This window comes from Sminthopsis crassicaudata, chromosome 5 (genome assembly GCF_048593235.1).
Source record: "Sminthopsis crassicaudata isolate SCR6 chromosome 5, ASM4859323v1, whole genome shotgun sequence".
Classification (NCBI taxonomy): domain Eukaryota; kingdom Metazoa; phylum Chordata; class Mammalia; order Dasyuromorphia; family Dasyuridae; genus Sminthopsis; species Sminthopsis crassicaudata.
The window spans coordinates 162,956,164-162,971,613 of NC_133621.1; the positions used below are offsets into that span (position 1 = coordinate 162,956,164).

The 15,450-nt window shown below is 32.5% G+C and overlaps 1 protein-coding gene across 2 annotated transcripts in view; it reads right to left on the reverse strand.

Moving 5' to 3' along the window:
* Positions 1 to 15,450, reverse strand: part of CDC123 (cell division cycle 123) — a 108,380-nt gene that overhangs the window by 53,726 nt on the left and 39,204 nt on the right. The window contains exons 4-6 of one of the 2 annotated variants that reach the window (XM_074268636.1): positions 12,922 to 12,993; positions 3,666 to 3,723; positions 3,322 to 3,354 (exon numbers count right to left, since the gene is read on the reverse strand). In XM_074268636.1, coding sequence (XP_074124737.1) covers positions 3,322 to 3,354; positions 3,666 to 3,723; positions 12,922 to 12,993 — 163 coding nt within the window. The remainder of the gene's footprint in view (positions 1 to 3,321; positions 3,355 to 3,665; positions 3,724 to 12,921; positions 12,994 to 15,450) is intronic. The other variant, XM_074268637.1, reaches the window with a different exon arrangement.

Here is a 15,450-nt window from a genome sequence, read left to right on the forward strand (position 1 = left end):
AATTTTTCTAATCTACAACAAGTTGGAGAAATCTAAGTCATTCAACCAGGATAAGTATATTGAGAAGTAAGATCAAGTTTCTTATCTCTTAACTCTTCCTAAGCCATTTAATCTTGTGGCTCATTATAAGTTTCCTTCAGTTCCTGGAGTAACTCCTCAACATTACTGAATGAGAGATTATTCCTTATGATATAAGACCCATTAAATGAACTGTCCATCACACATGACAACAACTAGCTTAGCCAGCGGAAGATTGCAAGGGATAAAGATCTACAAAAACAACCTGGGAAGTTCTCCCTTAATCCAATATACTGATGTAGGAGATCTGCCTTTTATCTAGAGAAAGAGAAGCCAGCTCTCTTTTCTGTAACTATTTGTTAATTTTCTGGAAAATTCTAGGGATACTGTCTCGTAGCCTTCCACTAGAGTGTCTTTATCCTACCAAAAGATATGTATTAGTTTTCAGAATTCACAGTCTTAAAGAGGGGACTTAGCTGATCATTACTGTGTAATTGACTGGGCAGATAAAGTCAATAAGCCTGAATGAAAAGATTTGTCTAAGAAATAATGAGTTGTTCCAAATACCAAAAAAAAAAAAAAAAAAAAGCCTCAGGTTAAAAGCCACCAATCCATAAAGGTAAAAATACTAAAAATTATTAGCGTCTAATATTAATTCAGGTTTGCAATATTTAAACTTTCTTACAAAAATCTCCAAGTACCACACCAACCCATGAAACAAAGGGATTAGAAGAGTAGTATATATGCTCAGCTGGTAATATACTAATATACTGCTGGTAGAACTATGAATTAGTTTGGCTATTCTCAAAAGTAATTTGGAACTCTGCTAGAAAGTTATCAAAATGTGCATACCTTTTTATCTAGCCAAACCATTATTAGGTCTTATAATCCAAAGAAATCAAAGACAGACAGAAGGGATCCATATGCACAAAAATATCTATAGTAGTTATTTTTATTTATAATGACCAAGAGCTAAAAATTGAGGGAGTGCTTATCTATTGAGGGAGTGCTTATCTATTGAGGAAGAACTAAACAAATTATAACATATATATAAAATAGAATATTACTGTGCTAGAAATGATATTATACTTATATACCAAATTATAAATGATAAACTTTACAGAATTTGATACAATAATAAAATTCATTTTGCAAAAGAGATAAAATATCAAGAGAAATAGTACTAGATCTCAAACTATAATATGAAGCAGTGTTCATTAAAATTAACTGGGTATGGTTTAAAATACAAAAATTAACAAAGTCAATGGCACATACTGGAAATTTAGAGAATTAATAATAGAACTGAACAGCCTCAGTGTTCAATAATCCAGAAAACAGTAATTATTTAGAAAAGATCTATTTGATAAAAACTACTAAACTACTAGGAGAATAAGAAAGCATTCTAGCAGAAATTAGTCTAAGATCAACATCTTATGTCATATTCCACAATACATTCAATTATACTATTAAAAAATTAGAAGAGAAGTAGCTCTTACTTTTACTCTTCTCACAACTGCAGACTGAAGATGTGTTTTTAATCAAACAAGGAATAAGATAATTACAAATGATAAAATAGATAAGTTTGACTACATGAAATGAAAAAGTTTCAGTAAGAATAAAATTAATGTAGCTAGAAGGGGAAGTAGTCAAATGGAGAAAATATTTGTATCAAATTTCTCTGATTTGGTTATTCAAGAAACAAACAATTAGCAGTTACATACCATTTCCCAATTATAAGAATATGAACAATTTTCAAAAAGATTTCCAGACTATTAATAACCACATGAAAGAATACTCTAAATCAGAAATAAAAGAGATCAAAACAACCCTGAGATTTCACCTCATACATTGCAATCTGACAAAGACAATAAAATATGGGAATAGTCAATGTTGGAGGGATAATGGAAAGACAGGTACACACACTACTAAGTACTTTGCTGCTGAATCAACACAATCACTCCAGAAAGCAGTTTCGATTTATACAAATAAAATGGCTGAAATGCCATAAATGATCCAAAGACTTTATTACTAGATTTATACCCCGAAAAGGAAAAGAAGAAGGTTCCCATATATAACAGTACTTTTTCCATAGCAAAGAACTGGAAACTAAATAGATATATTTATCAACTGGGGAATGGCTAAACAAATTATAATATAAAAAGTGTAATAGACTATTATCTGTGAGAAATGATGGAAGTGATAACTACACATTTGGAAAGATGTACTTAAATTGACTCACAGTGAAGTAAGCAGAGCCAAAAAGACAATATATACCATGACTATAACAATGTAAATAGAAAACCTTCCCATCCCCCTTCAGGTCCCCAGGTCAAAAAAAATAAAAAATCCAAGTGAATGTTGCAAAATTATAAGAAATAAGCATAACTTGAAAGCAGATATATAAAAAGCCATCCCATCATGCCCCTTTGCTGAGGGTAAGAGGTTCATAAATATCATACTTTGTTTTATTTTCAATATTGATGTACTGATTAGTTAAGCTGATTTTTTTCATATTTTTTGTCTTAAAAAACATGATGTTATATGGGTTGGCATATATATCTCTGGCAAAGATATCAGAGAATATTATGATGACAAAAATACAAAATACATTGATAAAAACTTACTTTAAAAAAAAGATAAAATGGATAGTTACAGAAGAAATGCGAAGATTTTTATGAACTGATGTAAAATAAAGTAGAGCTAAGAGAAAAGTGTAGATAATGATGATATTATACAGAAAAACAATTATAAAGACTTTAAAAATGTGTTCAGAAATCATAAATTATACAATCTAAAAGACTAAAGATGAAGCATGCCACCTACTTCCTTTATGGACTTAAGCAGAATGAAAGATTTATTTTTGGACATGGATAACATGGAAATGTTTTTTTCTACTATATATATATATATATATATATATATATATATATATATATATATATTTGTTGTAAGAATTTCTTTTTTTTTTTCTTTATTTTTCCACTGTTCCACTAAAGGGAGTACTAGAAGAGAGATAATAAGTGTTTGAAAAATATTTTTTTATGATTCCAATTAAGGAATTTTTATGTTGCTGAAAAGCTGGAAATACAAGTGAGTAGGAATTCAGAAACAGTTGAGTTAAAACTTTTCAAATAGTAGGTTAGCAAAATATATTGTAGCAAATGAACAATAAAGTAGTTCTTCCACTGAAATTTTTTCTAGGACCTTGCACACATTTGGTGTTCAATAAATCTCTGATGAAAAAATGAAATATTACTAGGTTTATTAAATTTAGAAAATTAAGTCTTAGAAAATTGGCCTTACCGTAAGTGTTGTTGTGTTCTCATCATCTGACCACTGAAGAGAAAGAAAGAATAAAAGAAACTAATTTGAATAAAGTTTGGCTTCCAAAATACAGGACAGCTACCTCAAAATTATATCTGCAATTGAAACAACTTGTTCTAACACATATCATCCAAAATATTTTCAGCTGAAATTTTCTTCATTTCCTCAATTCAACTTCAATTACTAATTTTAAATCATAGATAACAATAGTAAAAATCTATATTTCTATAGAAATTCATATTTATTATCTCATATCTATCAAAAACAATTTCAGAAATCATGCATATTACAAAAACTACTGCTATTATTTTGTGCTAACTAACCTGTATTTCTTCTCCCTCATTGTCACTGTCTGGTTGAGAATGTGTTGGTGGATCATCCCTAGAGAATTAAACACATGTGTTTAGCAAAAAAAAAAACAAAAAAAAAACAAAAAAAAAAAAACAAACTTTTGTATGCCCATTGAAAAAGTGACTAATGTTGAGCTAAAGAATGTCACAGTTTGCCCAAAGTGTTAAATTTTTCCTTGGATGAAATTATAGATGGAAGGCAGCACCAAGATGGTTGTGACAAAGTATATCAATAACTGAATAGAATGTGAAGGAATATTAGTTCCCATCTTAGAATGATTTAGATTTTGTATCTATTTTGTACTCCTTGTATGTATATGACTTCCTCCAACAAAATGTGAACTCCTTGAAGGCAAAAGCTGCTTTGGTTTCATGGTCTTTATTTCCCCGAAATTCATCGCAATGTCTAACACATAGGCACTTGATAGATAAGCTGAAAAATATGATACTACTTTAAAGAAATACTTTTTAAATATGTCAAAGTAAAAAATTAATATTATTATCAAAAGATATCTACTGAATACCAACTGCATGCAGGGTACATGCTAGTCATTGAGAAGGATCCAAAGATACAATCTTCCATTTAAAGACTTTCCCTCATCTCTTTCCTCCCTTTTACTGCCAAATGTCTTTAGTGAATAATTTATTACTATTATATTACCTATTTAATCTTTACTTCTTTGGGATTTGGATTCCATCTTTATCACGCTACTGAAATTTCTCCCTCAAAAATTCTCCAATAGCCTCCACCCTACCAAATTCTCTTCTTTCATGCTTTTCCTTTGATAATCTTTATTCTTCTCAGGGGTTTTTGTAACATTATGCTCTTTTGGCTCCCCTCATACCATAACTTCTTTTTTATTCTTCCCTACCTTTTCTTCCTCCTCTGGCCTCTTTCTATGTAATCCATTCATGAGCAATAAGTTATGAGCTACTCTCCTTAGCATTTATAAACTCTCCTCCTCAGTTCATTCCACTCTAGGACTCTTAATATTTAAGAGTCTTTTCTATATGAAAGGTTTAAACTTAACACTTCAAACTTCATTGTTGTTGCCCTCAATGAAGAAAGAAGATGTGAATGTACAAAGCTAATTTTGTGAAGATGCTGCCCCTGAAGGTAGCTTCCCCTCCACTGTTACGACATACCAGAAATCAGGGTATGATGATGGGATTAGGCTAAAAAGACAGCTATGTGGGTGATAAGGCCAGAACAAAAGAGGTACTCAGGCCCCAAAGTAGCCTGGTCAACATGGCATTGTCACCAACTGGGAGGACACAGGGAGGAGATTGCACCAAACTTTCTAGAGTAGGCACCATGTATTCCCTGAAAAGAACTCTATGATGTTCACGTATCCATTCCCTCTTCTAGACAAACCTAAAAATAAAAAGACAGCACAGATCATGTCAAAAATCTTCAGTACCACAGTCTTATATATTGCTATCCACATTATGCTATCTCTTAAGTCTCCAGTCTTATCACTGGTATTATGTTCTCTACACTGTGCTTATTCCCTTCCTCAAGGCATTATCCATTTGAATCTTACTGGTCATGGACAGATGGAATACCTCACAAAAATCATGACCATGAGAAACTATAGTTTCACTGCCACAGTTGAGAGTGAGGACATGTCATACTATTCTAGGCTTTGAGCAAGAGATGCTCCAATTGCTGCATCCAGCTCTTTTCTGGAAATAAGCTATCAGCACCATGACAATCAAATTATTACCATTAACAAGGAAAGGTTTAGGTGGCCAGAACCTCTTTTTCCAATATCTTCCTTAAGTATGGAATCCTTTAGTATCCATGAAATTGTTTTCAACTCAATCATGAAGTATGAACCTGACATCTGTAAGAATCTGTATATATTCAGTTTATATTTAAGGCTTCATCCTGGTGGTCTTCTCTGTACTCCCAGCAGATGTAGATCAGAAAGATGTGGATCAAAAGTATGATGAAACTGAGCCCTACACTGTCTATTTTAAATGGATTTTTTAATTTTTTAATTTTTTTTTTGGCCAAAAGTAGGATAGGTTTGGGTGAAAGAAAAAGAATGGGAAGGATAGAGAGAGAGAGAGAGAGAGAGAGAGAGAGAGAGAGAGAAAGAAAGGAAATGGAATGGATTTGGCTTTATTTTTCCACTTGATTCAGGATTTTAAAATTTGAACAGTGAAGGTGATAAGCAGTTTGAATAAGTTCTATAATGCACCTTCAGCACCCCGACATTTTTATTGTTTGTTTTTTTTTAATAGTCATTCCAAAGACTGTATAATGAATTGTCACAAGAAGAGCCCTGCCTCTATGAAGGTTTCTCTACTCTATAAAAGGAAATAATTGTACAAATCCTGGCAAGGGAAAGGAAGGAAAAAGAAAAGGTAGTAAAATTGCCTATCTAAATTATGTAATTAACTGAAGGAGAAAAAAGCTTTTTGAATCTTCCACATTAATGCTTTTTCCTTTCTTTTTTTTTTCTTTAATTACTAGAGAAATAATGACATCCTTCTTTTTCCTCCTTACCCCTACAATATAAAGACTTTCAATGAAATTGATGCTATACTTAGGGTAGAGAAAGAATTCTAACATTGCCTCAAGACCAGCTGAAATAAAAATGTATATGCTCATTTTTTTTTTTGATGGATGCATCCATATCCAGTATAGATGCTATCACTACAGTGCAAGTACTTCCTAAATCTTAATTATTTTTATCCTTGTCTTCTCTCATAAGCTTACAGCTCATATTTAATTTCTCTTATAAACAAAACTGATAGGAGCCAATATGGGAATTTGTTTTGTCTGACTACACATATTTGTTACAATACTTTTTTTCTTTCTTTTTTTTTTTAGTGGAAGGTTGTAAGTAGAGAAAAAAATTACTTGCTAATTCAAAAGAAATTCTTATTTAATAAAAAGAAACTAAACAGTATTATAAAAGAACTTAGACCGAGTCTTCTTGTGCAGCAAAATAACTGTATGGATATGTATACATATACTTTAACATATTTAACATGTATTGGTCTACCTGCCATCTGGGGGAGGAGGTAGGGGGGGAAGGAGGAGAAAAATTGGAACAAAAGGTTTTGCAATTGTCAATGCTAAAAAATTACTTATGCATTTATCTTGTAAATAAATAAATAAAATTTAAAAATAAATTAAAAATAAAAAAAAACTTAGATTTAGTTAGACCAATATCTCAACTTTATATAAAGACAAACTTCAAATGGGTACAGGACCTAGATATAAAAAGTCAGATCATAAACAAACCAAACAAACATGACAAAAATTACCTATCAGCGTTATAGACAGGAGTAAAGTTCATAAATTCAATAAATCTAAGATGAAAGAGGAAATAATTTATTGGGAAAGAATCTTCATATTAAGTTTATTTGATAAAGGTTTCACTTCTAAAATTCAAGGAAATGACTCAAATTTATAAGAAAAAGAACCACTCCATAATTGATAAATGGCTAAGTATATATGAATAAGCAGGGAAGAAATCCAGAATCTCTGTAACCATGAAGGAAAAAAAATGCTTCAAATTGCTACAAATTAGAGAAGTGCAAATTAAAGTAATTTTAAAGTCCCACATATCAGGTCGCATCAGATTGGCAAAAATGAAACAAAAGGAAAATGATAAATATTGAAGTACTTATAGGAAAATAGGTACTTTAATGTACTGTTAGTGGACCTAAAAAATGAGTACAGCCATTCTGAAAAGCAATTTGGATTTATTCACAAAAAGTTACTAAAATGAGAATGCCTTTGGACCCAGTTAAAACACTGCTAAACCCATATCCAAAAGAGAACAAAGAAATCTGAAAAGTCCTAAATGTACAAAAATATATATAAACATTATCTCTTTTCAGTGGTAGCAAATAAAAACAAAAAACTAAATGAATACTCATCAATTAAGGAAATATGGAATAAGTAGATGAACATGATGGAAAATTATTGTGATTTTAAAAATTGGGAAATAAATTATTTTTAAAAAGCAAAGACAAGTATGAAGTGATTCAGAGTAAACAGAATCAGATAATAAACAATTTAGACTAAAATTAATAACTATTATAAAAGTTAACAATTTTAAAGACTATCAACTAATGAAGAATAAAACAAGCAAACTGAGGGGAAAATATTGAAACAATGACAACAATCTAAAGACAAGCAATCTTGAAAGCTGTAAAAGAAATATGATCAATACAACAAATATGTATTAGCCCAAAAGATCAATCATGACACATACTATCCATCTCTTGACATAAAAGTGAAAGATTTAGGATACAGAATGAAACACATGTGTGTATATATGTGTATTTTTACATATATGTATATATGCATATATTATTGAAAGTATATTGATTGATATAAGGAGCATAAAGACACATAAATATATGTGTATATAAATATATTTGCATAAAGAACAGATTAATTACCCCACAAGTGAAGACATTTGCTGAACTATGTATATGGTAGAATTGTTTTTCTTTTATTGAATGGAGTAAGATAAGAAAGAAAAAAAATAACTTTCCATTAAGTAAAAAAAAAAAATTCTGAAATAGTTTGGCACTACTAGGTCTGTATACCAAAGAGATAAAAGAAAAAGACAAAAATACTGTACAAAAATATTTATAGCAGCTCTTTTTATTGTGGAAAAGGATTAGCAATTAAGGGAATATTCTGTTATGGGCCAGAACTTAAAAGCTAGGAGCCTCAACCAGGATTCAGTTGAGGAGATTCAGAAGCCAGCGAAGGCAGTCAGGCAGAAGTAAGGAAGAGAGAGAAGTGGTAGCAGGCTGTCCTGTGGAGAACACTGAAACCAAGACCCGGAGGCCTCCAGAAAACTAGCTGAGCCCCAAGTGAAGGAGATAAGACTTTGAAAGAGACAATAAAGAAGGAGGGCTTCCACTGGGCCTCAGAATATAGAATGACCCATGGAAATGAGAGGCAGGGCCCAACTTCAAGATATCAATCAAAAGACAGGTGGGGCATGATGGCAGATGAGTTTACACCCAGAGTCTTTAGAACAGGGGTTCTCAAACTACGGCCCGAGGGTCAGATGTAGTCCTCTGAGGACATTTATGCGGCCCATCGGGTTATGGCAAATGGGCTGAGGGGCAGAGACACAGTGTAAGTTTTTGTTTTTATTATAGTCTGGCCCTCCAACAGTCTGAGGGACAGTGAACTGGCCCCCTATTTAAAAAGTTTGAGGACCACTGCTTTAGAAGGTCAGGACTCTGATGTGATCAATCAGCCAAAAAGCACTCAGATGGGAGAAAGGGATTACAAGTGGGGAGAATACAGGCTTTTTAACTCAACAGAAGGGCAGTGTCCAGTGTGAGCAGCTTCTGTAATTGTCAGATGATGAGAAGAGATTTAGAAAGTGGTAAATAGAAGGGACTAGATAGGTTAACTGCTTGGGAGAAAGGGTTTGTTTGTATCTCTACAAATGGAGAAGGAATCAGAGGGGTGTCAAGGAGCACCTGGAGAGAGACAGAAAAAAAGAAAAACATTGAAACAAAGGAGAAGACCTAAGAACAAAATCTGCAGGAATCATTGGATTCCCTAACATAAAATGAGATTATTGCAGGACTTTAAAATTTGCAGGAATTATTGGATTCCTGGCACATGAAGTAATGGACAATAGATTCCTTTGGACTATTTCTAGGACTTATGGACATATATAATTGCTCATGTTGATTCATGTTATTTATTACATCACTACTAGCCTGTGTTACTATGTGCTTATGTAATTTATGTAATTATATGTTTGTAATACCTCCCATATTGATTAAATTTATGTATACCTGTTGGAGTGAGCTCCTTCAGAAACCAGCTAATAATTTGATTTCCCATTTCCTTTGATGTTTTCATCTCCCTTCCTGAGATGTTAGGGAGGGAGTGATCACCTCTTTTTATGGTATTATCACCCCTTTTTTTGAGCAATCAGGGAAGGTGTGATCACCTCCTTTTTTGCAGTTCTCACCTCCTTAAGAAGTCAGGGAGGTTATGACCACCTATGTTCTAAAAACAAAAGAAAACAGGAGATGTTATGGGCCAGAATTTGAAACAAGGTACTAAGTGGAATTACTAAGTGGAATTGATAGAGACAATGATTATGTATTTAGTACTTACCAGAGTTCTACAAGATTCACACCTTTAAGAAAGCATATATCAAGTCAGGCAGAACTAAGGAAGACAGAGAAGTGGTAGCAGGCTGTCCTGTGGAGAACACTGAAACCAAGATCTGGAAGACCTCCAGAAAACTAGCCAAGTGCCAAGTGAAGGAGATAAGACTTTGAAGTAAACAAGGAGATAAGACTTTGAAGGAAACAATAAAGGATTTGGATTTTAACTCCTGACTGCATTTGGGGTGATTTCTGAACTGAAAGGAAGGCTACCTCCAGAAGCCCCCAAGAAACCTGCTCCCAGAAAACATTAAATTTTAGAGAAGAATATTACAATATTCATCAATTGAAGAATGACTGAACAAGCTGTAGTATATGATTGTGATGTAATACTATTATGCAATAAGAAATGATGAGCAGGATACTTTCAGAATAACCTGGAAAAATCTAGATGAACAATGCAAAGTGACCACAACCAGGAGAATACTATACACAGTAAAAGCAATACTTCACTATGATCAACTGTGAATGACTTAGTTAATCTCAGCAATACAGTGATCCAAGACAATTCCAAGGGACTTATGATGAAAAAGTTATCCACATCCAGAGTAAAAACTGTAGTCTAGATGTATATTGAAACTTAATTTTTCACTTTATTTTTCTTGTTTTTTTTCCCAACATGATTAAGAGAAATATGTTTTGCATGATTTCATATGCAAATTGATAGTACATTTCTTGCCTTTATAATAGGAAAGAGAAAGGTAAGAGGAAGAAAAAGAATTCAGAACTCACAAATAATGTTTTAAATGTTAAAAATATATAATATTTATTTAAAAAAAAAAAGGTAGAGGAAGACTACAAATGTGGAATATTACATGCATTTTCAGTTGAGTCATTGTATTATTAGTTTGACACATCTGGCTTACATTGTTTCAACAAAGTTCACAAAATAGGTAGGTAATCTGGGAATGATATAATCTGGATATAAAATATTACATATTAATATTTTACCATGTGAAAACAAAATACATTAATATAATTTACAATAAAAGGGAGATGGGGAGGAGTGGGGGAAAGTGAAGGTCTTGGCACCGCAGAGTAGCAGCTCTTGCTGGGTCCATAGATTGTTTTGGGATTGGTACACAGGCGAGGGCAAAGGAGGGAAATGATCTGGCTTTCTTAATAAGAGCATATAGCTTTTGTTCTCAGAAGATGTCCAGTGATAATAAGAATCTTAATTAAGTACAATTCTCTAACTACTCTATGTTTATTTGTATCTATAACTCTATATTACTTTAATTTTTATTTTTAACACATGGCAAATGAAATTAGCATGCAGTTTCTATACACTTCGCATCCTATATGCTCTACCAAGATATCCTAGAGCCCATTAGGCTTTACTATGCTCCCTCCCTCTTGCTTCACCCTCCACACATACCAACGTACTTCTTTCTATAAGACCTATACAAATCTATATGACCTTACAAACTTCTATCTCCTGCAATCTATCCTGAAGGGCATCTGATATATTCTGTGTCTTGTCTCCCCAATCTGAATAGAAGAACTTTGAGGATCCTACTTTTCTATTTACATACTTGATACTTAGGCTGATTGGCACATAATAAGAGTTTAATAAATACTTTAACTTCATTTATTATATAAATAATAACATAAAAACATAAATAAATTCTCGATTTTAATTATTTTATGTGTTCTTTTAACTTTGTACTGATCCACAGAGTATGACTCCATGCCAAAATTTCATCTTTTTAGAGATGATTATTTTATTGATAAGATAAATATTACTGAGACTTAAGTAAAATATTGTGGAGAACTACACTAGGTGGGGGGAAAAAAGGCAATTACCCCAAGAAACTGAAATTAAGAACACTCTGGAGAGCTTACTTAATAATAATGGTATTTTTAAATTATGATTTAATTTATTAAGGACTAGAACACCTCATTTGTGAAGTATTTTCATTCTTTCAAAGTTTGTATGATCCAAATTAATAAAGTTATCCCAAAAGATTCTAAATGTAGAAAACAACAACAATAACAACCCTATACCTGAACATTTATCATACTAAAATTCTTAGCATAAGGAGCTCTTTTTTGTGTGGGGGGGGAGAAAAAATTCTAAAATAATTTTTTATATTAATTCCTATATTTTCTAAGATAAATCTAATATAAAATTAGTATCTTTCCTAAGGGCTCTAGAAAGTAAGAATTCTTTATGCTTTCAACTTTGGCACATCATTTTTTTAATGTTCATTTTACTTATTGAGTCATTTTGTTTCCTAGTTTACAATATGTATTATGCTTGAAGATAATAAAATTAAACTCTTTAAAAAAAACCCAATAAATTAAGAATTACCTCTCATCCTAAAACTTCACTATATCTTCTGCAGCTAATGAGGTTTTGCTACTATCATTTTCAAGTTAATAAGAGTCTGAAGAAACCACATAGAAATACAACTAAGATGTATATTGCCTGAAGGGCCAATCATCAAATATATGAGGGAAAACCAATTCTATTTGAAATAACTAATTTTGATATATTTCTAATATATTAGAAACATTAGGAGCTTTATCAAAACTAATAAGTCTCCAACTTTTATCTTGCTTTTGCATACCACATCTCATCAAAGATCGAAAATAGGAAGGAAATGATTAATATTCTCCTTTTACCTAAATCAGAAGAAAATGTATGGAACAAAACTGCAATGGGCAACAAGCCAGTGGCCATACAGTCTAAGTTCACACAGATTGAAAGAATTTCAATAAATTTAAGCTGGCAAGGTACTACTAGCCTCAATTTATAGAGAAACTAAACCAAAGTCACACAATTAATAATTAGGAAAACAGGGGAAATAAATATTGTTCAATGAAATAAAGTGAAAGTTGCTGTCTGAGTACCGATAAGGGGAAGAACAGAGTACAGAGTAAGAAGGAATAGCTCTTAAGAAGAAACAACCAACAGTGAAAGCCCGACAGTGACAATATAGTAATGAAGCAAGATTAAGTTAAATCTTGAAGTGGAAAATATCAAGATTTTGCTCTTTCTAATATTTTAAGATAATTTTGAAAAGCAAGTTCTGTTATATTTTACCTTCCTGAGACCACCAGAGTTCCATCATCAAGTAAATAATCCTTCACATTCTGAGGCAGTGGAAGAATGACACTTTAAAAAAAAGAAAGGGAAAGGTAGTATTTAGAAAGATAAATAAACATAATATGCATTTAGATAAACAATGGTTTTTGGAGGATTATTCATCCCTGTCACGTTTAATGAAGCAAAAGATATTTGTGTGTATACACACACACACACACACACACATATGGTATATAATATATCATATATATAGCATTTTAAATATTTATTCTAATATTATTCTAATAAGCATGAATATTAATTACCACAACTACCTAATCCAAAATAAAACAAAATTATGAAAGCAGTAATCCAAACATGCTAATACATGTGAGCACAATATTCATAACAGGACTTTAAGAAATTGCAAAGTATAACAGATACTGTATTTGATACATAGCAGAATTAGCACAAGGGTGAACAATATTCAACAATCTTACCAGAAAGTATAATGCCACTATCAGATAAAACAGGATAATTTGAAACACTTTGTTTGTAAATGCTAAAACACTACATTAATGTCAATAATTGTTATGCTGTTGCCAAGGCCAAAAAATTCATTTCCAAGTACAGTCTACTGACAATGAGTCCTTGACTACTCAAAAAGATCCAGGAAGAGTAACTACAACAAAGTGGACAGAACACTTGCAACTCAACAAGTAAAATTATGATGATCAAGCTTAGCTTAATAGTAACGTGGCATATGCAAGTTTTTTTTTTCTCTTCTTATTCCTGAGTCATATTTCCAAGTCCTATTTTCGCTGTCTATGATCATCATAGAAGTCCCTGGGTACCGGTATAAGGTTGAAGATCTTAATGAGTATACTGCAAAATTTCTCCACCACCTCATTCTCTTCAATATTTATTGAAGCAAGAAATTAACTTCATAGTGGTCTTTTGGCAAATGTTTGTTTTGTGTATGGGATGAACAAATGAAATGTGGTCCTTTGGTACACATGACTGAGAACAGTTGTGTTGTTGTTAAATGTTTCATAGCTAAAAAATTCACTAGTCATCAAGATATTGGTAATAATTCTGTACGGAACTAGATTTTCATTTGATCCTTCTACCTACAAAGATATATCTTTTCTGCCATTTGTGGCTAAGCTTCTTAAAGAGGCCATCTATATGCCAAACGCCTCTACTTTTTCTATTGTCATTCTTTCAAAACTGCTCTCCCCAAAGTTCTGATGATCTCTTGACTAACAAATTTAATGGCTTTTTCTCAATTCTCATTCTGCTTGATCTTCCTTCAATCACCCTGTCCTCCTTGATACTATCTTTTCAGGATATCAATCTTTCCTGGTTTTCTTCCTACCCATCTAACCGAACCTTTTCACTTTCTTTTGCTGTATCCTCATTCACATCATATCCTCTAATCATCAGCATCCTTTAGGATCTTGGGTTCTCTTTTCTTCTCTTCTCTTCTTCCTTATACTACTTCATTTGATGATCATGTTAGCGCCACTAACTTTAATTTTAATTATCATCTCTTACGTGAACAATTCTCATATCTACCTTTTCTGTGCTAACCTCTTTGCAACCTCTAACCTCACATCTCCTATTGCCTTTTAGAGATCTCAAACAAAATGTCAAGTAGATATCTGAAAATAAACAGAACCAATTTGAAAAGAACCAATCTAAAACAGAACCATTCTTTCTTTCCAAATCTCCCCTTCTATCTCCCCCTCTATCTCGGGTGAAGGCCAGTCAATTTTATCACTTGAATACACCTTCTTTTCTACAGACACTATTATCACTTTGATGCAAACCCTCTCACTTCTAGCCTAGATTACAATTGGTGAGTCTGCCTACCTTAAAGTAATCCCCACTTAAATCCATTCTCCATTAAGCTATTAGAGTGATAATCCTAAAACTAAGGTCCAACCATATCACCACTTACTCAAAGGTTTCCCGGGGCTCCCTTTCATTTCCAGGATCAAATACAAAATCCTATTAGGCATTCAAAGCCCTTCATAACCAAACAATCTTCTCCCTCCAAATCTTTCCAATCTTCCTACTCCTCACTTCCACCACAGACAGGGTCTCCTTGCTATCCTACAAACCAGACATTCCCATCTCTGGGCTCTAGACATTTTCTCTGGCTAGTCCCCATACCTGGAATGCTCTTCTTCCTCATTTATGCTTACTGGGTTCCCTGGCTCCCTTTAAATTCCAACTAAAATCCAGTCTTCTAAAGAAAGCTTTTTCCAATCTTTCTTCATTCAAGAATTAGTCATTCTTAATTATTTCCTCTTTATCCTGAACATAAATTATCTGTTTGATTGTTGTAGCCACCATTAGATTATGAATTCTTTAATGGCAGAGACTTGTCTTTTGCCTCTTTTTTTTTTTTTCCTAAGCAAAGTGCTTGGCATATAATATGTACTTGATAAATATTGACTGAGGAGGCTGTGTTCACAACAATCTGTCACCAGAACCTTACCCAAAACCTTATAGCATGTTACAATGTCTTAGCTTCCATTC